Source organism: Vigna umbellata, chromosome 5, assembly GCF_029865625.1.
Source record: "Vigna umbellata cultivar VRB3 chromosome 5, Vumbellata_1.0, whole genome shotgun sequence".
Lineage (NCBI taxonomy): Eukaryota > Viridiplantae > Streptophyta > Magnoliopsida > Fabales > Fabaceae > Vigna > Vigna umbellata.
Window position 1 is genome coordinate 54,622,064 of NC_142169.1, and position 23,660 is coordinate 54,645,723.

General features: G+C 29.7%; 1 protein-coding gene, 1 long non-coding RNA gene and 1 other non-coding gene across 3 annotated transcripts; all 3 read left to right on the top strand.

Annotated features, from left to right (window-relative positions):
- The first annotated feature begins 7,974 nt into the window (after positions 1 to 7,974).
- Positions 7,975 to 10,898, top strand: LOC148198640 (uncharacterized). Its single transcript, XR_015779804.1, has 4 exons — positions 7,975 to 8,268; positions 8,639 to 8,928; positions 9,930 to 10,171; positions 10,564 to 10,898. It is a non-coding gene; the product is annotated as an uncharacterized LOC148198640 (long non-coding RNA).
- Positions 10,899 to 14,765: 3,867 nt separating this feature from the next.
- LOC148198641 (uncharacterized) lies at positions 14,766 to 17,782 on the top strand. Its single transcript, XM_088092046.1, has 3 exons — positions 14,766 to 14,955; positions 15,772 to 15,970; positions 16,199 to 17,782. Exons 1-3 carry the CDS (start codon positions 14,766 to 14,768, stop codon positions 17,571 to 17,573), a joined length of 1,764 nt encoding a protein of 587 aa, XP_087948172.1. The 3' UTR covers positions 17,574 to 17,782.
- Positions 17,783 to 18,944: 1,162 nt separating this feature from the next.
- Positions 18,945 to 19,028, top strand: TRNAL-CAA (transfer RNA leucine (anticodon CAA)). The gene has a single exon. It is a non-coding gene; the product is annotated as a tRNA-Leu (tRNA).
- The last annotated feature ends 4,632 nt before the right edge of the window (positions 19,029 to 23,660 follow it).

Here is a 23,660-nt window from a genome sequence, read left to right on the forward strand (position 1 = left end):
AAAACCTAGTGTGGGTAGAGCAATAACTTTCACTAAGTGTGTCTTGTGATTGAGTGTTGTTGTTGCTAGAAAAGTTATTCATCCTTTATGATGTGAATCAAACCAATGATTGAACGTGACCATGAGTAATAACAAGGATCCACTTGAAAGACGTAGAGGACGTATGATAAGGGGCTAGAGAAAGTAAAGCAAAGGCAGTTCTTCAACAAGTGTTGTCCATATTAATTGAATACAAGCCCAAATTTCAAGGAGATAAGGCCAAGATGGTGAATTGCATTATGACTCAAATGGAGAACTAAAGCACCATTTTGCTGTTGTTTTATTTTATAAGTTGGTTTGTTTTTAAAATAGCCCAATCTTTATAAAATTGGCTAACCAAATTATGTCTTTGGGCCAGTCAATTAGCGAGCTTTAGTTTGACTTTATTTTCAAGTTGTAATAAGGGTCCAATTTGGAAACTTAGACATCAGTCCTTATAAGCTTAACTATTTTCATCAAATATAGAAGTTGGGTTTTTATGTAGATAAATTAGGGTTTTACCTTTTTATCTTAATGAGAGTCATTTTATTAAGTTATTGAGTGATTCAAGAATCTTTGGTTGCATCAAAGGACTTTCCACCCTTTATGTGTTGTCTCCTGTGGAAGAGTGATTCTTTCCTTCAATTTTTATCTTTGTCTCTGATTTTTTTTTTCTTTTTTATTCTCAATTTATAAAATCTCAATTTATGCCCATTTTTATCTCATATTCATAACTTTCATTCTACTCATCCAAATTGAGTGTTTCTTGAGTCTAATTTGTAGTTTAGAACGTGATTTTTCACACCGTTTTGGAAACACCCCAATTGGAGTTCTATAGCTTAAGATATTGATGTTTTGAAAGTTTTGTTCCCTATTTTTTACTAAATTTCGAAATTTCTTTCAAGGTGTTAACCCTAAATATCCTCAATCATCCCTTTTTAAATATGGTTCATATTATTGCTAGGAAAGTTGTTCATCCTTTGTGTGTCAAAGGAAGTGTTATTCATCTTATAAAAGGAATCGTTTTTCATCTCTTGTATCTTTAAGATAAGTGCTTTTTAACCTTTACTCATCTCTTTGTTATTGTAAGTTCTTATTATTCTTTAGTGATTAATTAATCCCTCTTTAAAGAACTTAACAACTAGACATAGGTTGTTAAATTCGATAAATTAAATGATCGAACATGAATGGTAAAATCCAACTTACCTACAACCTAAACAGCTCGATTATGACTAATTCGATAAATTAAATGGTCGAATATGAATGGTAAATTAAATTTGAATTATACTCGATTAATTTGGTTAGATTTGACACTCACTCTTAATGTATTGAACAGAGCCTACACATTCTATGTTTACCCTTTAAGGATGTCAAATTAATAATGAAATGAATTTGAATTACTAATATATAGTTAATTAAAATAATCATAACTTTCAAAAATAATATATTGTTTCTATCATACTGAATAGTCTCATATAGTTTGGGAGTCGAGACCTAAGACAGTTTAAATATTTTTTTCTTTCCTCCTTTCATCCACTAAGGCGTCTTATAAGGAAAACATCGTGACAAAGCATGTAAGACCCCCAAAATTCAGGGTATCACGAGTTGTTACAAAAACTGATCATTTCAAACTTTTCTCATAACGTGAAAACATAATTTTCAAAAACCTCAATGTTGAAACTTACAAAAACAAATCAAATTGCATAATTCCAAAAGCAAGATTCAATTTAAATTATTCAAAAGGAATTTAAATAACCAAGTAATATAAATAACTTCAAATTACATTGTCTCAAAACTTTATACCAAAAGAACTTTTAAAGAAAACCCAAATCTTTCCTCGTCATCTCACGAATTTATAATGCTTTTCGAACATCTGTAATATAATCTGCTCACATATAATATATTATACGATCATCATTAATAATTTCACTCACAAACACACAAACACAAACAAATATGAGGTAAGCTACCATTAAACCAATCGTAAAAACAAGATATATACACACTGATTATATAAATCGTAATTAACCACCCCTTACATTAAAGTATTAACAATAAGATTCCTAGTCTTCTTAAACATAAATGATTCAATCATCTTAGATTACTTCATCATCGATCCTTGATCCTCGATCTTCAATCTTCAATCCTCGATGTCTTCACTAACATCATACACATAGATCTTTGGTCTATCCACTCAGCACCTATGCTAACTACCTTACTATCACTATTATAGTAACGTCACTATCAACATAGCATAACCAAGAGCATCTTCAATACCATGATCACCATCACAAATATACCACCATTATAACTATCCCCATCATGAACATCACCGTAAGCATTGTAAGACCTTGAAAAATAGCCATATTTAAGAAGATATATATATTTAGAAAATTTTGTATTTTGCTATAGTAAAATGCTACAATAAAATACATATACAACTATAGTAAAATACATATGATGCTACAGTGAAAATACACCGTGAAACATGTGTTGCTACAGTACTACTACAGTAAAAGTGTAGTACAACTACAATAAAAATGTAATACAACTACAGTAAAATGTAGTACAACTATAGTACTCCTATAGTAACCCTAACTTCAACTATAAATAGGGGTGATGAAATGAAGCTTTTCATCAAGAGAGTGAAGGTGACTAAGAGTGTAGTAGCAAATAAGGAAATTTTAGGACTAGAATCTAAATCATAGCAAAGGTTGAAAGAGCTTCTGAAGAGGTGTTCTTCATCAAGGAAGTAGAATCAGGTAAGAGGAGCTAACCTTTCCCTGTTCTTATTTTGTAATAAGCATTGATGATCTTATATTATTGTGGTGTAAAAGGAATTATCCTTACTATTGTTTTTGTGTGAAAATGGGTGATGAAAATTGTCTGTGATCTTGTGTTGAATCTATGAATCTGTAAATTTTAATATCGTAATTAAGTGTTAATTATTTCTTTTGATTATTATGTGTTCTTTGTTGCATTGATGCCTTGGGATGATGATAATATAAAATTTGTGAAAACTAGTTGGGAAACACTTTGGCTAAGGAAAGACAAGGTACTTAAGTTGTCCATTGAGACATGTTTCTCTTACCTGAAACTCTATTCAAATGTTTTCAACTTATTTAAAAAATGAAAAATAAATTGTCATAAAAAGATAATCAACAATGTGAATTTCAAATAAACTATGATTATTATTTTGAATATATGAGATATAAAGATGTTGAGATAGATACTCGGTCCAATTGTATTGTTTAGGTGTCTTTGATTATGTTTTCCTTATTTTTTTTATTTTCTGAGTTACCTTAGTAAAACCTCACTTCTCAATTAGTCAACCGTTAGATTGAGCTTAAATTTTGATACATGATTCCTAAGATATATTAATCCACTTTAACCTCTTGGGTTTGTGTTTTGAGGCATGTAATTAGAAGAATTAATTTCGTAATTTGGAGTAAATTGATCACCACTTTAATTTTATCTCTAAGTTTGAAATGTTGATATATGAATCTTGAGATATCTTACTTCATTGTGACCGCTTGTATTTGTAAATTGAGGTATGTACTTAGAGGGATTAATTTCTTAATTTTGAGTAACCAGATCAACATTGTATTTTTGTATTAGAAAGTGGGTTTAAGCCTAACTCAACCCCACAAAACTGGCTTGTAAGGTGAGATTTGCACCCCACTTATATATTATAATTTGGCCTTATCTCTAGTCGATGTGGGACTTCCAGCACACCTCCTTCACGCCGAGGTATAGACATCTTGTGCGTGATAGTATAAATGGGTGGTTCGATAACGACTCGATAGCGGGTGGAATAGAAGAATAGAATGCCCACATAGAAGTCGCTGGAATAGACTCTAACCATAGCTCTGATATCATATTAGAAAGTGGTATTTAAGCCTAACTCAACCCCACAAAATCGGCTTGTAAGGTGAGGTTTGCACCCCACTTATATATTATAATTTGGCCTTATCTCTAGTCGATGTGGGACTTCCAACATTTTGTCCTTAAGTTATCTAAGTAAAAACTTTAATTCCCGCTTTATCAACCGTTAGATTAACCTAGAATTTGGATATATAGTTCCTAAGACTTATTGAATAACTTTGACCACTGAGATTTTAATTTAGATGTCTATATGTAGAGAAATTAATTTCATGTTTCTTAAGGATCTCAACACCATATAAATTCTACTTTGGACGTCCTATGCAAAAAATAAGATTTCCACTTTATTAGCCGTTAGATTGAATTGGAAATTTTATCATAGATTCTAGATATATTGTTAGTTAATATACTCGTTCAAGTGTCCAATATGACGTATGTACTAATAACAGACTTTTATGTAATGTAATAGTAATTTGGATTGTTGATCCATAACCTTCGATTTGTAAAATTATATTGAGGTTGTACTTGTTATAGTAAGTTAAAATTTTAAGAAGAGTGTGATATTTATATTATTCATAGGTATATGGATATGGTTGATTTATTTATTATAAATTTCATGTATTGACGTACTTGCGGGATGAAAATGGATTAGTACTATTTTATGATTAATGAATGAATATGATTGAGTTAGATGGACGAGATGATATGATTCGTTGGTTATGTGATGATGAATGAATATGAGTAATTGTAAGCTATGAAATGAGGTATAACTCTTTATTACCATAACGATAAAAACGATAAATCCGGGAGTAGTGTATTTAGTTTCCATCATAAGACTTTGAGCATATGCATAGTGACTCAGGAAGCTTACGGAAGCAGGTAGAGAACAGTCTGACCATAAGGCTTTGACATAAGCAGAGTATTCGTAAGTCTTATAGAAGTAAGCGAAGAACGGTCTGACCATAAGGCTTCAGAGAGTAAACATAGTATACTTGTAAGGCTTATGGAAACAGGCAGAAAATGGTCTGACCATAAGGCTTCAGGAGTAAGCACAATATATTTGTAAGGTTTATGGAAACAAGAAGGATGACTTTGAGAGAAGTCAAAGTGCGATATATTACGGAAAATAAAAGATATAATAAAGTGAATTAATGGCATCTGGATAATTATGTGTGTAAATTGTAATGATATATGATTGAATTATATATGATGAGTGTGTTCAATGATTGTATGTTATGGTTAGCTAACTTTTATTTATTTGTGTTATGATCATATAACTCGTGTTGTTATACGTAAGCATATGATGTTGTAGACATAGTCACACTTTTGTACCCTACCTCACCCACATGTAGCCTCCCCTACAAGCCTCCTCGAGTCTCGTCCTCCGATTAATGACTTGTTTATCTATCACACAAAGACTAGGCGAAACATCATTCCTTCCATACAAAGAAGGTTCAACACTCGAACACCATTCTTTTTTCTGCAACCACTTCCAAAGAGAGTTGTTATCCTGTGTCGGACGAATAATCTCAGGATTTACTAGGTACAACAAGCAAACACATCTCCCATGTCTCATGCTCATTGATCAATCACACACCTTTGTGGATTCATCACAAATTCATGCTTCATCATCAATCAAAAGTCAACTTGACCTTAAACACATCAGTTATTTTATTCCCTTCTCAACATCATGTTCTACAGCTTTTGAAACTTGGTCCACATCCAATCTTTATCAAAAATGAAGTTTTTAGTAAAATACAATGTGATAATCAATTATCAATAATTGATTATTTTAGAGAGATTTTTAGCTATTCAAAATACACTATGATAATAGATTATCAATCCTTATAATCAATTATTTCTAATCAATTATCGCTAATGATAATCGATTATTCCAGCAAGTTCAACACAACAAACATTCTAGAATCACAACGCATGAAATAATAATTGATTATCATTCCAGATAATCAATTATTACAAAGAATAATCACTTTTTGGATAGAAACCCAAGGTCCAAAACCCCTAAGCATCAACCTCAAATTACGTGAAAACATACTTAACACATCATACATGCATTCAAGCCTCATATATCCTTGTAATCATACCCAAATACATATATTACATCATTAGAATCATTCAAAATTAATCATTATGCAGATTACAACCCAAGATACTGCATATGATCATCATATCACTCTTTACAACATATATTTGCATGGTAAAACCCCTCTTGGCATTATACATATTATCATGGAAACCCAACAAAGCCATATATACTTTCATAGGGAAAACCCAAAACAAACATGATATAGACCTTATCACCATGAATAACATACTCTCACACATACACAAGTATCAAAACAAAAATTACATTTTAAGATAATCAAGAACATGCAACATACAACAAACAAGGTAAGATTCCTCATGCCCTTCAAGAAAATAAATAATATACCCACATTTATCATACAATAAAACAAAGGTAAGTTTTCCCATACCCCTCCTTCTTCACACAATCCCATATGTCCAAGAACCAGAAACACTAATCATGGTCTGATGCACATACAATAACAACAAAAAGGTAAGCTTTCACATACATTGTTCAATACTAGGGTTTTATCTACATCCTAAAACACATTAAATATCCCATTACATTAACATTTTCTATAGTCTCATTTTCTTCTTTCCCATTAAACGTCCCTCTCTCTTTTTTATTCATGTTAGCTTTTAGGTTTCTGAAACTCCCTTTCTCTCTTATATTCTCTCCTTTTTTTATTTTCTAGCTTATCTTTGTAATAATAATATATATTTTAATCTCTAAACCCACCAAGATTATATCTCCTATTTTCACTTAAGTAATTTTTAAAACAACAACTACTCAATCTTTATCTGTCATTTATTTACGTAAATTATAACTTCCAGATTATATTTTCTAACTTTGCATGCTTCTCCTTCCTACACCTCCTTTATTTTAATTTCTGCACCTAAATAATAAAGGGTAAAAGACCTTTTTTTCCCTTAGACAAAAATATAAATAAAATAACACTAAGGTTTTCATTAAGCTTTTCCCCTGGGAATTAAACCCATAATTATTTAATCATAGACAATATATCTACTTAAGAAACCAACACATAGCATTTGTAATAAGATACATCTATCATAATCCAACAAACATACATGTGTTGCAGTTTATTAAAATAAAATCAAAGAAATAACATAACAATTATATTCTAACAAAGAAATAGACACAAAATACCAATTACCAAACAAAAACATTAAAGTTTCAAGACTACTTTATTTCTAATTATTATATTTTATCAGGTCTTACATAACACAGTTCCCAAAACGAATAATATTTCAAATGAAGGATGATTGACTCTGACGATGTTATCTGACATGCTTGTTTTGAAACACCTATTCCATAATAAAAATATATTATATCTCTAAAAAGTTTATTGGAGAAAATTTGAAACCTTAAAAAAAATATAGGGTAAGTGTTTTTTTTAATCATTTATTTTGCAATCAAAATATCATCCTTATATAACATGTAATAATGCTTAGTTTTTTTTTAATTAAAAAACATGAGATTTGTAAAGTGTAAGATAAAATACCGTAATTTCAAGGAGGAGGAGGGGGTGTGATGTAGGAAATTTGTTCTCGTACCTCCATCGTACAATCTTTCAATTTGTGTAAATCAAAATAAAAAATGACTTCTAAGTTGTGTGATTAAAAAAATTTAAATTATGGTTTTGTATAGGTTTCGGGTTCCAGATTTTGAAAAGGGCAAAAATATTTGTTTATATAAAAGTGCAGAAAAAGAAAATTATGGAGATGCAGAAAGAGATTTCCAGTCAGTTATTGAAGGCAATTGCTATCAATTTCATTTATGAATATTATGAAAAATTCATTTACCAATGTATTATATCACTACAAAAATTACGTATTTTAGAAGGGGGTTTTTTATCGAGGGTTTTGAAAACCTTGGATAATTTTTGGCGGTTTTTCTAAAACCACGGTTATGTTTTATTTATTTTTTTAATTTTAAATTTTTTAGCAGTTATGTTTTATTTATTAAAAGTTATGATTTTTAATTCTAAAACCTTGGATCACTTTGCGCCTCCATGATTTTCTTGGCGAATGGCTTCTCTTTGCCTCAATTTCTCATCCTTCACGGCTTTTCCCTCCTTTAAATCCCTAATTCTTTGGCTTTTCTCTCTTTGAAATCCCTTCTCCATCTATCTTCCGAAAATCTAGGGACCATGGCACCGCAACCGCTGCCTCTCTATTGTCATCAAAATACACAAGGAAACCATGGTCCATAAAGTTGCGTTGAAGCTTTAAGAAGATCCATATCGGCAATTACAATCACAAGTAAGGTTTTTGTCCTTTTTTTTTCTTTTTTTATCGCAGTTTTAAGAAGTGATTAGGACTCGGGAGTGAGTTTGTATAAGGAAAATGGTAGAATCACGACTGTTCTCGAGTCAATATGTTTTGTCATAATTCTGGTTTCTGGTAATTGTAGGGGCACTCTAATATCGACGTGATTTTGTACTGAAGTTCCATGTTTCAGGAATCTTTTTAAAATGTCACTGACCTAGTTGGTGAAATTTCGCAGAACGCGATTCCTTTTTAATTTTATATTTTTGTGGCGCATGCGTTCAGGGTAGAGCTAGATATATGCATATTAGTAAGTAGCATTAGTGTATACTACTGATTCATACCTTACCATTGCCTGTGACAGAATCCTTACCATTTTTGTGGTGAACTAGACAAAGAAAGCTAGAAAGGGAACCATCCTTGCGCAGAAAATAAATGATGCGTGAAGATGCCTCTGATTTTGGGAACACTGAAGTGGAGCCTAATCTTGGAGTTTCTTTCGCTATCAAAGATGAAAAGGATGTTAGTGACCACGAGCTTGAAAACGGGAGCCTGTTTCTTTACAAAGGGATGAAGATACTCATTACTTTACTGATAATGGCACTGGTCAGTCTCCTAAAAAAGGGAACAAGAAGGATGTTGTAGGTGCATTAGGTATGGAAATGGAAATTTTGTTATCTTTTTCATCTCTTACATCTATTATACATATTTAACTTTCATAATTTCTTTTAAAAATATTTAATTGGATTACGCAATTGATTAATATACCTTAGTCACATATCTTTATGCCCTGAACCATGAGATTTATTGAGAGAAGGAAATGGCTATTGGCGGAAATCATGTTTTAGTAAATTAATTGAAATGGTGTGGTGAGGCAAGTAATTCTTACTCAAACTGGATTAATTGAAGACTGAACTAGATTACATTCAAATACTCAAAAAATCGTCACAATTTGCAACAATTAGTAGACAAAACTTAAGAACACACATTCCTCACTTCATCCAATGTTGTCGTTGAAGTAAGAATATCATTAATAAGTTCATCCAAGTTTACACAATGAATTTATTACTTTTGAAGAATAGACTAGTATGTCCATTTGCAAATGCAAGGTAAGGTAGTGAGCAAGTGATCCACATGGTAGGTGAGACCATTCATTGGACCTCAACACAGACAAATTACCCATGTTTCTAGCCTAAGGTATTTTTCATTCTTATCCTCAAGCCAAACACATCATTGTTCTCATTGTCTTCCTCAGATGTTCAAACCATGGCTTGATTTGTTGTAGAATTTTTTGTCATCTTTTAGGCTCCTAATATTAAATTGCAAGTCATCTCTTTTGTGTTTTCTTCCTTTCTCCTGAAAATGTTTTCTTTCAATAAGAACAAAAGAAAGAGCAAACATAAGCATGCAAAGAAGGTAACTCATTTTGTTTATCCATAGAAAAAAAATTACATGTATCTGCTCTGAATTTGATCAAAGTATACGTAGTTAATTACTTGTAGAATCGAAGGCTGTATTTTTCAAGAAATGTTGAGACAACAACCAATTTTTTACTCATTCCAAAATCTACTACTCTGCATTCTCCTAGCTTTTGCCTGAAGTATATAATGTTAACAAAATAATGTTAAGTTTTAACACATTCTTTGTACATGCAGGGGTAAAATGCAAATTGGAAAAGGAGATCGTGGACCTAAGTGATTATGAAGATGATGATGATAAGTACACATCACAAGTATTGCACGGAGGGAAAGCTATTTCTCAAATAATTGAAGAAAATCAACATCCACAAAGGATTGAAATTATCAAAAGAAAACGTGCTTCTAATATTGAGGCTTCTACTTCCACATCTACATCCTTTGTTGATTTATTTGAAAAAAAAATCTCCCCGTAAAGAAAAGTAAGTTCTCTGATCAATATTATATGTGAAAGTTTAGATTAGTTCTTAGTTTAAACATATCAGCGTGTTGGAATTGTATATCTAGCTATGGTAGTCACACTTTAAATCTTTCCGAATGATTATGACATTGGCTCAAAATATGACTTTGCTCAATGACATTTGAATTATATAATATTGGATCAAAGATATCTTAGCTTTTTTTATTATGAACTAGGATGGTAAATTGTTTCTATGCTACCTAGGCATTTGTTCAAATTGTTATTTCCCTACAGTGAGAGAGAATGGAAAAAGTGTCCCACTATTTGTTTTTCTTATATTTAAAAGATAATAAATATAAGAAAAATTGTCCCACTGCTATGCCTTATGTTAGTGTCTTCAATTTGTTTTTGTAGGTATGTTGACTTGAGGATCAATAGATTAACGAATTACACATTCAGCTTTGATCATATGCTTAACGATAAACTACACTCAGTGTGTTCAAGTGTAGCTCAGTAATGAAGCATGTAAATTATTAACTAACATTTATTTCTGTTGCGCTAGTTTTATTTCCCTCATAACAAGCATCATATGAAGTATAGGGTAATTTTGGAGATTTGGTTGGTACTAGTGGGTGGATAATGCCACTGTTGTAAGTTTGACTTTAATCATTTTCACTTTTACTCTCTATACATCTTTAAGATTACATTTTAATTTGTATTCTTTGTACATCTTTAAAAGTTTATAAACATGTCAGCATATGAATTTTGAAGTTGATAATCATGTGTAGTGATTTATAATAATTGATGTTTGAATCAATAAAATGTGCTTGTACTATATATAAATTTTCTACTCTCTCTTATAATTGATGTTTGAATCAAATTTTATATAACAATATTTAATTTTAGTTTTAAATCATTTAATTTTTTATTTTATTACTAAAGCAAATGATAATTAAATAATTTTAATAATATAAAAAATAATTAAACAAGTATCAGCGATTTTGGAGAACCCAATAAATACCCGTGGTTTTGAAAACACTCTGTAAGTACCGGCGGTTTTGCAAAACCCTCGCAAATCCCGGCAGTTTTGGAAAATCCCCGTAAAATCCCGGCGGTTTCTGAAAAACCCCCGCAAATCCCGGCGATTTTCCGAAAAGTCCGCTAATATCGGCGGTTTTCCCAAACCCCTGCTAATACCGGCAGTTTCTAAAAAAACAGCCGGTAATTACTTAACGATTTAACTTTTCCCAACGGTTTTCCTAACACTGGTATCGCACTTTCCGTGGGTTAAAACCACCGAAAACGAAACAAATAACCCCCGAAAAAATTGGAAATTTTTGTAGTGTATATGTTCTGGATTTTATTTTGAAAAACATGTATTGAAATGTATTTCACGCGTTTAGAAATTTTATCTTCAAAATTTGGTTACGGATAATTATTTTTTGAAAATGTTGTTTCAAAAATATTTCCTAATTGGAAAAGACTAATTGAGATTATAGATGATAAAAGAGGTTAATCTAACCTTTTTAAATTAAGGTCGATATTGACCAGTTAAAAACAAGTCGGGTTAGATTAATATATGAATTGAAAACGAGTTAAGTTTCATAACTTCATTCGGCTTTTGCTAGGTGGGTTTGTATATTTTCTTTTTCTATCATTGAAAGTCTAAAATGACTCTAATATCACGGGTTGTTGGGCTGATCTCGAGTTGATTATTAGTTAAAACGTTGTGTTGAATCGTTGTTCAGACTATTTTATATCTTGGTTAAGTTGTATAAGACTTTAATCAAATTATATTAAATCTTGATTAGACTGTGAAATTGTGTTAATATAAAGTGTTGTGACGAGAGTTTAAATTTTTTTAATAAATTGAGGTTGGTAAACTATCTCGACTTATTCACAAGATTAGCTTAGGGAATTGCCAAACTTGACGAGCAGGATTGGTTTAGATTTTCATATTGAAAATATTATCCCAACTCAACTTTTTTTTATTGAGACTATCCCATTGAGTTTGACTTTTTGACTTTTTTTGTCGTATCTAACTGAGAGTCTTGTGCCTTTATAATAACAAAATATCACTTTGAAAATTGAGAGGTGTAAAAAGAAATTGAAGAGTGCACGAAATTGCCAAGTATTCCGTTATTGAATATCCAAAGTGAGGGTCAGGCCCACATCAGAGTAAAGAGCCCAATGTTAATATTTAAAGTGTTATTCCCTCTACCACCCCATCTTCTCCCATCACCTCCTTAATTTTTTCTAAATTCCAATCTTACCCTTTTTACTTTTACCTTTACCTATTTTGCTTTTTATTTTTTAAAACCCTAATCCTCTTTCACTTTCACTCTTTCTCTCAGAGGCAAGCCCCCACTCCACTTTCACTTTCTCTCTTTCTTTTCAATTTTCACATCCCTTAACACCATTCTTCATTTTCGCCTTTTCTTCATTCTTTATTCTCGAAAGCTTACACCATTCTTCATTTTCGCCTTTTCTTCATTCTTTATTCTCGAAAGCTTAGTTACGTTATATTGTATATGGTTTGATCACTTTTGTCATATTTTTTAAAAAATAATGGAAAGAAGTTGATAGTTTGAACAACAAATTTCATGTGGTAGTCCATCAACATATGTGAATGTGAGAATTTCTCAATGTGGTGTAGATTTAATAAACTAGTTCTGATATTCAAAGTTACAGGATGTGATATATGGTGGTGACGTAGAGAAGGTGAAGGGGACTCATGACATTGTTGGTGAAGAAGATTGTAGGGATTAATTAAATTATGTGTTAACGGATGTGAAAATCGAAAAGAAAAAGAGTGAAAGTGGGGGTGAGGGGTGGGGGCTTGCCTCTCATAGAATGAATGAAAGTGAAAGGGAATTAGGATTTTAAAAAATAAAAAGTAAAATGGGTAAAGATAAAAGTAAAAAGGGTAAGATTGAAATTTAGAAACAATCGGAAAAGTGGAGAGAAGATAGAATGGTAGAGGAAGTAACATAATATTTGTATACCTAGCATGGCCTCTGAATAATAATATATAAAATGTGTCAATAGTATTTTTAAATAGTTAAAATATATATACATATATATATATATATATATATATATATATATATATATATAAATATAAAAGACTTTCTCCTGTTACGAATTTTATTTTTTTTCTTTTACATTTTAACATTTTTCTTTTAAGAAAATCCTATCACTTAGGTATATCATTATATAAAATCTTAAATTAATAATTAATTTGACAAGCGGATATTATATATCACTAAATAATGATAAACACTATTTAAAAAACTAATAAAATATAATTATATGCCACTCCCAAATTATTATATATCTAATAATATTCATTTATATATCTCATACACTCTGTTATCTAATCATACTCTATTGTATCTCTCATACACTCTATTAGATACACCATCATGTATAGTCTTAAATTAATAATTGATTTCACAGTTCAAGCTAATATTATATGTCACTAAACAATGATAACATTATTTTAAAAAAATATAAAAAAAAATAATTATACCTCCCAATCCTAAATTATTAAATATGCAACCATATTCAATTATATCTCGTATAGACTTTATTATTCTTACTTCAACATCACATAATTTCTTTGATGTGAACCTTCTTTTAGATGATACTTCCTTTTAATTCATCTTAAGATATCAGGTATCTTTTTAAGATTAAGAAAAAAAATATATTTAAACTATTATTAATCTCAATTATTAGGTGATATGAAATTATTAACTGTAAATATTAATATTTATATAAACTAAATTAACAACAAATTTTAGGAAATTGAAATAAAAACTCTTAACACTTGCAACATTAATATATTTTAACTTGTCTTTTATCTTATTCTTAACAAATAGATGGAAAAAACTAATTATTTTAATTTATACCCAACAAAAGCATTTCTTCCACAAAAATTCTAACTAGTCACCAAAAAGAAAAGTTTTTTTTTTTCATTTTTTCCCCTTCAGAATCAATATATGTACTAAATGCTTCCCACTTCAGTTATATTGATTATTTTAGTTGCATAGAAAATCTTTCATATATCAGTATTCTATTGTAATATATATTATGCAAGCAGATAAACTATATCCAAACAGTTTTGGTGACATAATTCACTTTCTTTGGATAACAGTGAGAAATCATGTTTATATAATTTTAAGGTGTTATAAAAGAATTGTAATTTTAATGTTAATCCTATGATAAATAAATATAAATTACTTCGAATAGTTAGAAATAGCTCATATGATGAACTGTAAAACAATCACTCCTTAGAGTCAAAATCCATTTCAATTTTTCAGAAAATAAAGTAAAAAGAAATAAACACTACAAATCAGAACTTACTATATATTTTGCACATTTTTGAAATCATGAAAGAATAATTTTATTGTACAATAATTGTAAAAAAATAGAAAGAGAAATTATTCTTACACAGCATTTTCGAGACTCTTGCACTTCCATTCGCTTGCACTTCCATTCGCCAGCAGCATTGTGCAACGGTTATAACTTTGAAGTTCAAATCTTCTGCAATAAAGAGGGTGCAGTGGTGGTGGTGGCAGCTATTGGTGTTCTCACTAGCTCTCACCATTTTCAACATGAAGGAATTAAAGAAGCAATGGCAGACTATTCAAGAAGATGAAGAAGATAATGCAAAATGGGTAAACCACTATTCCAGTGATCACCAAATACTGTTGGTGGGGGAGGGTGATTTCTCTTTCTCTCTTTCCCTTGCCAAATCTTTTGGCTCTGCTGCCAACATCGTGGCTTCCTCTCTCAACTCCTACGGTCTCTATCTCTCTTACCATTCAGTTTTTTGTTCGTGCTTTTAGCGTGCGGAGCACGTTTCCTAGATAAAGTTTCAATCTTGCTGAGAAATGTATGAGGAAATGGTTTAGATTTTTCTCTTTAAAATACTATGTTTGTCTTGCTTGGGGTTTGATCATATGTGGTTCTTCTTTCTGTTTGTCATATTTGTTAAGTAACCCTAGTGTGTTTTTATTCTTGTTTATGATATTATTACTGTTTTTATTGGGTTGTTTTGAAGATGATGGAAGGTAGTTTCTTGTTGATAAGTTTTAAATTTGTTAACAATTTGTGTAGCATTTTTGTGGCTTTCCTTGATATTGCATGAATAAAAAAGCTAGACTCCATGGCCAAAATTGCAGATGCAAACAAGATTGTTGCAGCTGGGACATGTTGATATGTTTTATCAGTGGAAGTCGGTGCCTTGGTTTTTTAAGGTTTCCAGTAAAATGAAGACATTTTTCATTTTTTACCTTTTTGGAAGTGAAGCCCTCTTCATTTTTGGTTAAGATTGGTTAAATACTTTGATATTGTAAGTTATTTTGACTTTTAGGAATGATCTGTTTGGAGTTTTGTCCTTTTTCAAAGCTTTCTACTATGTTCTCATTCTCCACAATTTGGGAAAGTGTTGCTTATGTTGTTTAATGATTCATTCTATCAATCTATCTGTCTATTTTGGTGCTCTAGTTTGGATTGTACTTGCTAAGCAAATATGGAAAGCTGATGAATGAAAATAAGCGTACCTTTTAGAGTCATATAGCTCACGAGTTCAAAATCCAAATGATCTCTCACATGTAGATAATGTTACCAAAATGTACAAGAAGGCAAAGTCAAATTTAGAAGAATTGCACAAGCTGGGAGCATTCTTATTACATGGAGTTGATGCAACCAAAATGAAGCTTCATCCAGATTTAAAAATGCGAAGGTTTGATCGAGTCATATTCAACTTTCCTCATGCTGGCTTTCATGGGAGGGAAGATAGCTCGTCGCTGATTAAGTAAGTTTTCTAGTACTTTTGTATTTTATTCTTGGTTCTTCTTTGCTGATATGAGACTAAGATAAGAAGAAAATACCAGAGCTTGAATTTCGTGATTTTGCAGAATTGCTGGTTTGTATATTCTATTATGTTAGATTTCTTTGTTTGTGAAACATGGTTTTGAAGTTTCACATCGTTATCAATCATCCACTTGATTGCATTCAATTTTCTGTGTTCTTGAATTTACAGGATGCATAAAGCCCTTGTGCATGGATTCTTCAACAATGCAAGTCGCATGCTTCGAGCCAATGGTGAAATACATATCAGTCATAAAACTACAAAACCTTTTAACTACTGGAACATTGAGAATCTTGCTGCACAATGCTTTTTGACGTTGGTTGAGTGTGCTGACTTCAATAGAAAAGATTACCCTGGTTACAATAATAAGAGAGGTGATGGCTATAGATGTGATGAACCCTTTCCACTTGGCAAGTGCTGCACATACAAGTTTGTCTACATCCCTGAAGGTAAGAGAAAGCGTATGAAGAGAAAACGAATGAGGGTTTCTAGACACAAAAGAAATCTCCGAATTCAAGAGATTGAGTATGCTGTGGAGCAATTACCAACTTCAGCTCATCTCAATTATTACCCTACAAAAAGTCACTTTCTAAAAATGAAAGAAGAGACATCATTCACTGGGGTTCACTCAAGTAACATGACAAAAGTGCATGGAAGAGGTGCTCCTCCTGGTGGTTATTCTTCTTCTCTTTGTATGAGTCTAGGCCCTCCAAGAACATTTCAACCATGGCCAGCATCTGCTAATGTCAGATACTCTATGCCAGATCATATTAGAAGAAGGGAAACTGTTCCCGAACCACTGTATACTCGAAGAACATTGCAACCAATGGAGCCAGAGCCAACATCTGCTTATATCAGACACTCTTTGACAGATAATATTAGAACAATGGAAACTGTTCCTGAACCACTGTATACTCGAAGAACATTGCAACCAATGGAGGAAAGGCAATCTTTGCAAACATGGCCAGCATCTGCTAATGTCACATACTATCAGTCAGATAATATTAGAAGAATGGAAACTGTTCCAGAACCACTGTATGCTCGAAAAACATGGCAACCAATGGAGCCATTGCAATCTTTGCAACCAGGGCCCAGATCTGCTAATATCACATACTCTCTTAAAGATCATATTAGAACTCTGGAAACTGTTCCAGAGCCACTGTATACTCGAAGAACAGTGCAACCAATGCAGCAGTTGCAATCTTTGCTACGAGGGCCAACATCAACCGATGTTAAATTCTCTCTGACAGATGATGATAGAACAATGGAAGCTATGGATGTATCACCTGATGCTAGAAATGAAGGGTATCGGGTTAATGGTGACAGGTCACATGGTAGAAGAATTCATACTTCTCCCTTATCACATGGTGATAGAAATGAAGGGTATTGTGAGGTCTATGGTAGATGCTCAAATGATTGCAGAAGAAGAAATGATAATGGAAGTTGTCTTGATGGAGTAAGTTGTGACTTTGAAAGATTCATTGCTGAAGTACCTGGGAGGAGTGTTCAGAGTGAGCTTCACCGAAGTGTGATTGTGCAGTCATGATCATTCCGTCAACATTGGAAAGTGCTGTAGAGCAACTTCAATACCAGTTCACACTGTTTTATTTCTTTTTTTGTTTCTTCTGCCTGTTTTTAAAGCCTCTTACATTCAAGTGCTTGCAGAAGCTGCTATAATTTTGTCATTCACATTTTCCATTTGTTCATCTTTTGGAGTATGGTTTTCACTTTATGCACTATTGAAATATACTTTATTTCCACGTCAATTTGAACTACATTGTTCATAAATCATCTTACAGTAAACATAAATAAAAATTGTGTCAATAGAAAAACATGCTCATACTAATTACATTTCATAAAACAATAAATGTCATGTACGTAATTGGTAAAATAATTTCAAACGCTGAATTTACTCAGAGCGAACTGAAAAAGTTCATGTATTATATATAAAAGTAACTACAGCATTAATTCCTCAATTAAAGTAATTTATATTTTACAGTCATTTTAAACTACGTTTTTTTCATAAATAAAATAATGAGGTTAAATATGTTTTGAATTTCATCCTTTTCTAAACTAACATTGTTTGGTCTCAAAACTTAAAAAAAACATGGATATAATAATTGTTTCTAAAGAATGAAATGAATTTGCTACATGTATGTCTAACTGTTAATAATAATGTGTTCGTGTAACGTAAACATAAATGATAACTTTATGTCACATAAACAAATTCTTAACATTGTGATAAGAATGAAATTTGGAAATCTATTTATTTTTTAAATTTGGAAATAAAAAACTATTAAAGTTTTGGACAGAATGAAATTTAATTTCACAACTAAAAACATATTTATCTAGTAATTAAATTCCGTATTTAAATACTTTAAATAAAAAAAAAGTTTAAATACATTACGTATTTAAAAATCCCAATTAAAAAAATGATTTGGAGATGTCCTACATTCCTTACCAGACCAAGTAATAAATAATTTGTTAAATCGCAAATTTTGATTGGTAATTTCTTCGTAACGTTAGTACCACATTTTATAAATTTCACGAATTTTGTCCAACTATCTATTTTCTTTATGAAGTTATTTTTTAATCTTGAAATTTTAATTTTGTAAAATATCTTTTTGAATTACCTTAAATGAGAATATTAGGTTTAAGGTTCGATAAGGGGAAACTATAATAATATATACAGAATTGAAGATTAATTAATTTAATTTTAAAACCTGAAAACTAAAATAAAAAAATAGCTTTGTAATAATTAATTGAAATCATTTTAATTTTCAACGTTACTAACCCAATGGGCTTTTGTGACTGAAGCCCAAAATATAAGGTCAATAATAAGCTTGTTTAAATTAAATTATATAAAAATAATACATAAAGTGATATATCAAACTATACCATTTGATATAACATCGAAGTCAGGATGGCCGAGTGGTCTAAGGCGCCAGACTCAAGTTCTGGTCCTCGTTTGAGGGCGTGGGTTCAAATCCCACTTCTGACATTATTTTAAATTTTTTTCAATATTTTGTTTTAAATAAATTAATATTTTAAAAATGTCTAAGAAACACTAATGTTAAATTAACAATATATATATATATATATAAAGTAATAATGACTAAAACTACTTTCTTTACAACATCAAAAGTTAAACTAAATTCTTTGGAGATAAGAAGAAAAAAAGATAACAGAGTATTACAAAGTTCCATTAAATATAAATATATATTTATTATTATGGTTAGTATACAATGAAATTATATAAGTCCAGCATAAACATTGTCTAGTGAATGAACTTAATTAACCTAGTGATCAAGCATAATTTAAAATTTTGTGCTTAAAATTTTGTAAAAGCTTTCTCATTAATTTTTTTACATTAGATGATAGGTTAACGAGGTAATTTTAACTTAAAAAAAGTATCTGATTGGTAAGGAATTTATTCAAATAAGATTTGTCAATTTGGTTGAGTTTAGACAATTTGATCTAAATTTGTGAGTTAGAGTAAAAAACAGTTCATGGAACTTAAACTTACATATAAAAAAATTATAATATCAATATACCAAGAAAAGCTCCATAGACTATGATTAATCTATGAATATTTTTTAAAATAAAATTTTATGTAAAATGAAAATAAAAAAAATATTCAAAAAAAAATCTTTATACACATAAAAATTAATTACTTAATTTAAATCCGAAAAAGAAAAGTTGAACTGATCTCGATTAAACTTAAATAGGTAATATTGAATAAGTTCATTTAGGTTGATCAACCATATATACGGTTGAATATTAGTTTTTTTCTAATTAAGTTGCAAATATACAAATTAATTAAAAGCTAATTTATAATTAATATAAAATATTTAGTAAAAAAATTATAATTTAAGACATTTTAACTACTCATAAATTCTTTAAAATATAAAATATTGAGAAGTTAAGTGAAATATGTTGAACCTAAAAATATAGAGTATTAGAGTTGATAAATATATTAAATTAATGAGACTAAATTATTTTAATGTCAAAAGTTTGATGATATAAATAAAATTTTATAAAAATGCATCTTATTATCTAAAATATTTACTATCTCTCTAGAATATTTTCTTTAGACTTCCTCTTCCTTCTTTCTAACATTTTTAGTTATTGACGATCATAAGGTATTTAGATGATTATGGCAGTGAGGTTGACTTCTTTATCCATTAGATTTCGTTATAAAGTAAGTTAGTTTTTACTCATTTTTTTCCTTTGGTTGACTATTTTAAGACATATACAATTTGGCTTTGTCGCATATTTCATTCTACTCCTTTTCTAGTTTCTTGTCGATTAGTGATCCTAAGAGCTTACCTAATCCCAAATTATATAATCTATAGATACATATAGAGTTATCTAGGCCGAGGCAGGAGTAGTTTGTTTTTCTTAGAGTTGTTTGAGTTTTCCTCCAAGTAAGGCAAACTAATATTTGCCTTAATTTCATGTTAAGAAGTATGTAATTATGTTTGATAGAGTGTGAGATTTATGATTGATTGAATCTATTATAAATTTAGATGATTGATGAGTAAATATGTGCTTATTGATGAATGTTGTGAATGATTGTAAATTGATACTTTCTTAAACTTTGAATGTTATTGTTTTGGAGTTCTAGGATATACAAATATGTTTTAGAATTTAAAGTAGTGAAAAAGGAGTGTTATTAGGTAGATTTTTGGGTCTAAATTGAGGTTTTGGTAGATGAATTTAGTGATGTTATGACTATAATTGAGGTTTGGAAATTGTTTTTAGATCATTTCAAACTTGTTTATAACCATAATTAACCATAAATCTGATGTTGATTGAGTAATTAGTTAATACGTTGAATTTAGGTTGCTTTTGGTTTATTTCAAAGATTTTAACAGGTGAAAATATGAAGGAGTAAGTTTAGGATGTAACTAAAAGTTTGTGGTCTGTTTTTGAATTAGTTATAACTTATGTAAACCCTTAGATTATTAAATTCTAATTTATAATGAATATATTTAGTTATAGGTGTTTCTTTATTGTTGAATTGATTTAATACATAAATAAGTAAAGTAATATTCAATTTCATCTGTAAATATGTTTTTGCATCAATCATAATGTTAAAAGAATAGACTTTGTTTCATAAAAAAAAATACTGAAATATGAATAGCTTTATAAGACCCACAAAAATCAATGTTGGTAAACACTGCGATAAACAAACAAACTTTTGTTATATAAATTTCATTCTCTCTAATTTTTTTTAACATTCTTTTTATTTTCTTGGAATTTTAATATTTCCTTACTATTGCGTTTTATTTTTTCTTGATATAATACATAATTTAAACAAAACTTGGTGTTTTTCTCACTCCAACTTTTGGCCAATTTAAGGGAAATGAATGACACACTACAAATTTCAAATGGCTTACCTCATTGTCTGGTGTTATTCTTTTTACTATTTTAAAAGAAAGGGTCGTTTTCAAAAACTATATTATATATTATATAGCCATAATTATTACTATATTATTTGCCATTTTTGAAGACCTAGATATTTTGCTTCTTCTCTTTTTTGTCAATAGTGATATCATATGGGACCCATTCATAGGGCAATCATGACTGTTTAATCCTAAAATAATAATAACAAGATGGTGCATAGAATACTTAATATATATATATATATATATATATATATATATATATATATATATATATATATATATATATAGAGAGAGAGAGAGAGAGAGAGAGAGAGAGAGAGAGGAAGAGAGATAATGGAACACCAATAATTAATTAGCACCGAATGTATTAATAACACAATAAACAGTTCAAATTAATAGTTTACAATAATTTATACTATACTATGTTTAGCAATTAAAATTATTTCAAATCATTTTGCATTTTTTTTTCTCAGACACTTTTATGCCTTCAATCACTACCGTCTTTCTCCACAAAATTAACTAAAGTTTTAAAAATATAAGAGATAAAATAACAATAAAATATCCAATCCACAATCACAAATATTATACAAAACTTATAAAACATCATTAAGATTTAATGAGATTTTTGTATTGAAAATATTTTAAGAAATTGAAAATTATTCAATCACATAGGAAAAATATTAAAACAAGTTTAGACAAAAAAACATCATTTCTTAAACATAATGAATAAATCATAGATCTATCTAACTTTCCCCACAACACTGATGTCATAGTATTTACAATTTGTTTTGAAAGATGGAGAGAACGAAAAATAAAGAAACTGAAGGAAAAAAAACTTAGAGCAAAATAATTACAAGTAATATGAAAACTTTTTTTATTGTTTAGATTACAAAAGACTATGCACAATAAAATTTGTGAAGGGTCTTCCAAAGATGGAGAAATATTTGTAGCAAATAAGATGAAGATGAATAGATGGAGAAATAGGTTTGACTTTGTATAAAAGTGATGAATATATAAGAGGATTTTCAAAAGGAAATTGGATTTTATATCATAACTATAGACGTGAAGCTGAATATTGATATACCAACTTTCAATACAAGAACTAACAATGCAATTCAAGGAAAAAAAATGTTGTATAAGCATGAATCAACTACTAAGAATATTTGTTTTATATTTATTCTTAATCTACTTATGGATATTATTTTAGTATTCATTTAGAAATGTATGTTTTATATTCTGATTGAGTATATATATTATAAATGGGTTGAAATACTTGAAATACTTCCTTTATATTTTAAGAAAGATTGACAAACTAATGTAATGGACTATTAATGAACAATGTTTAATGAAAGGAAATAAAGAGATATTTTTGTCAAAATGACACAATGCACATAGTTGGGTAGTGTGACTTTGTGATCTTAAGGAAAAGAAAAAGTTGAGATCCAATAATACCTTTTATAAGTGAAAAAAGAAGAAGCAACTTTTAGTCTAAGAGGAAAAAAAATGTGGATTAGGGGTCTCATATTGGGGGAAAGAAATAACTAAAAAACTTGTGGATATGGAAAAAAGAAAAAGAAAAGGAAGATGTTGAGAGATTGAAAAATGGCCAATTCACAGTAAAATGAATGGTTCACCAATTAAAGTTATATGAGTATTTAGGAGGAAAGTGAAATGAAAAAGTGTGAGTAACTTGTTGAGAAAATTATGCATTAAGTTAAAAGATAGATAATTAATGATGTTAGTTATGGGAGAGTAGAGATGTAAAATGATGTATGAGTCTATTATATAATTTAGCTAATAGATTATTATTATTTTGAGAAGATAATATTATAAGAAAATGTAGAAATATTGATAGATAAAATATATTTATAATTACTCAAATTTGTTAATAAATCAAAATGATTGATGACTTATTAATGATTAAAAATTTCTTGATAAAATGTTCATCATTCTGTTGATAATTACCAGCAATAAAAAATTTACCTATAATTTACTATGGTCAAAATTCATCGAAAAAATGTTTTTTAGTAATTATTAATAAATATGAATTGTTCATAAAAATTGAGATTTTAGTTTTCTTCCTCTTTTTTATTTATTTTTCTTTCTCATCCTTTTGTTATTTTTTTTTCTTTCTTGTTATTCTTTTTTTCCTCCATTATCATCATCGTCGTTTCGTCATCACCACCAACTCTTCTTTCACTTTTTTATTCTCTTCTTCATCC

What these genes read in the sequence shown, in the direction of transcription:
- LOC148198641 (XM_088092046.1), top strand. Translation starts at nt 14,766, where the DNA reads ATGAAGGAATTAAAGAAGCAATGGCAGACTATTCAAGAAGATGAAGAA. An exon ending in TTCCTCTCTCAACTCCTACG is followed by an intron (nt 14,956 to 15,771) that starts GTCTCTATCTCT and finishes TCTCACATGTAG; the next exon opens with ATAATGTTACCAAAATGTAC. An exon ending in GATAGCTCGTCGCTGATTAA is followed by an intron (nt 15,971 to 16,198) that starts GTAAGTTTTCTA and finishes TTGAATTTACAG; the next exon opens with GATGCATAAAGCCCTTGTGC.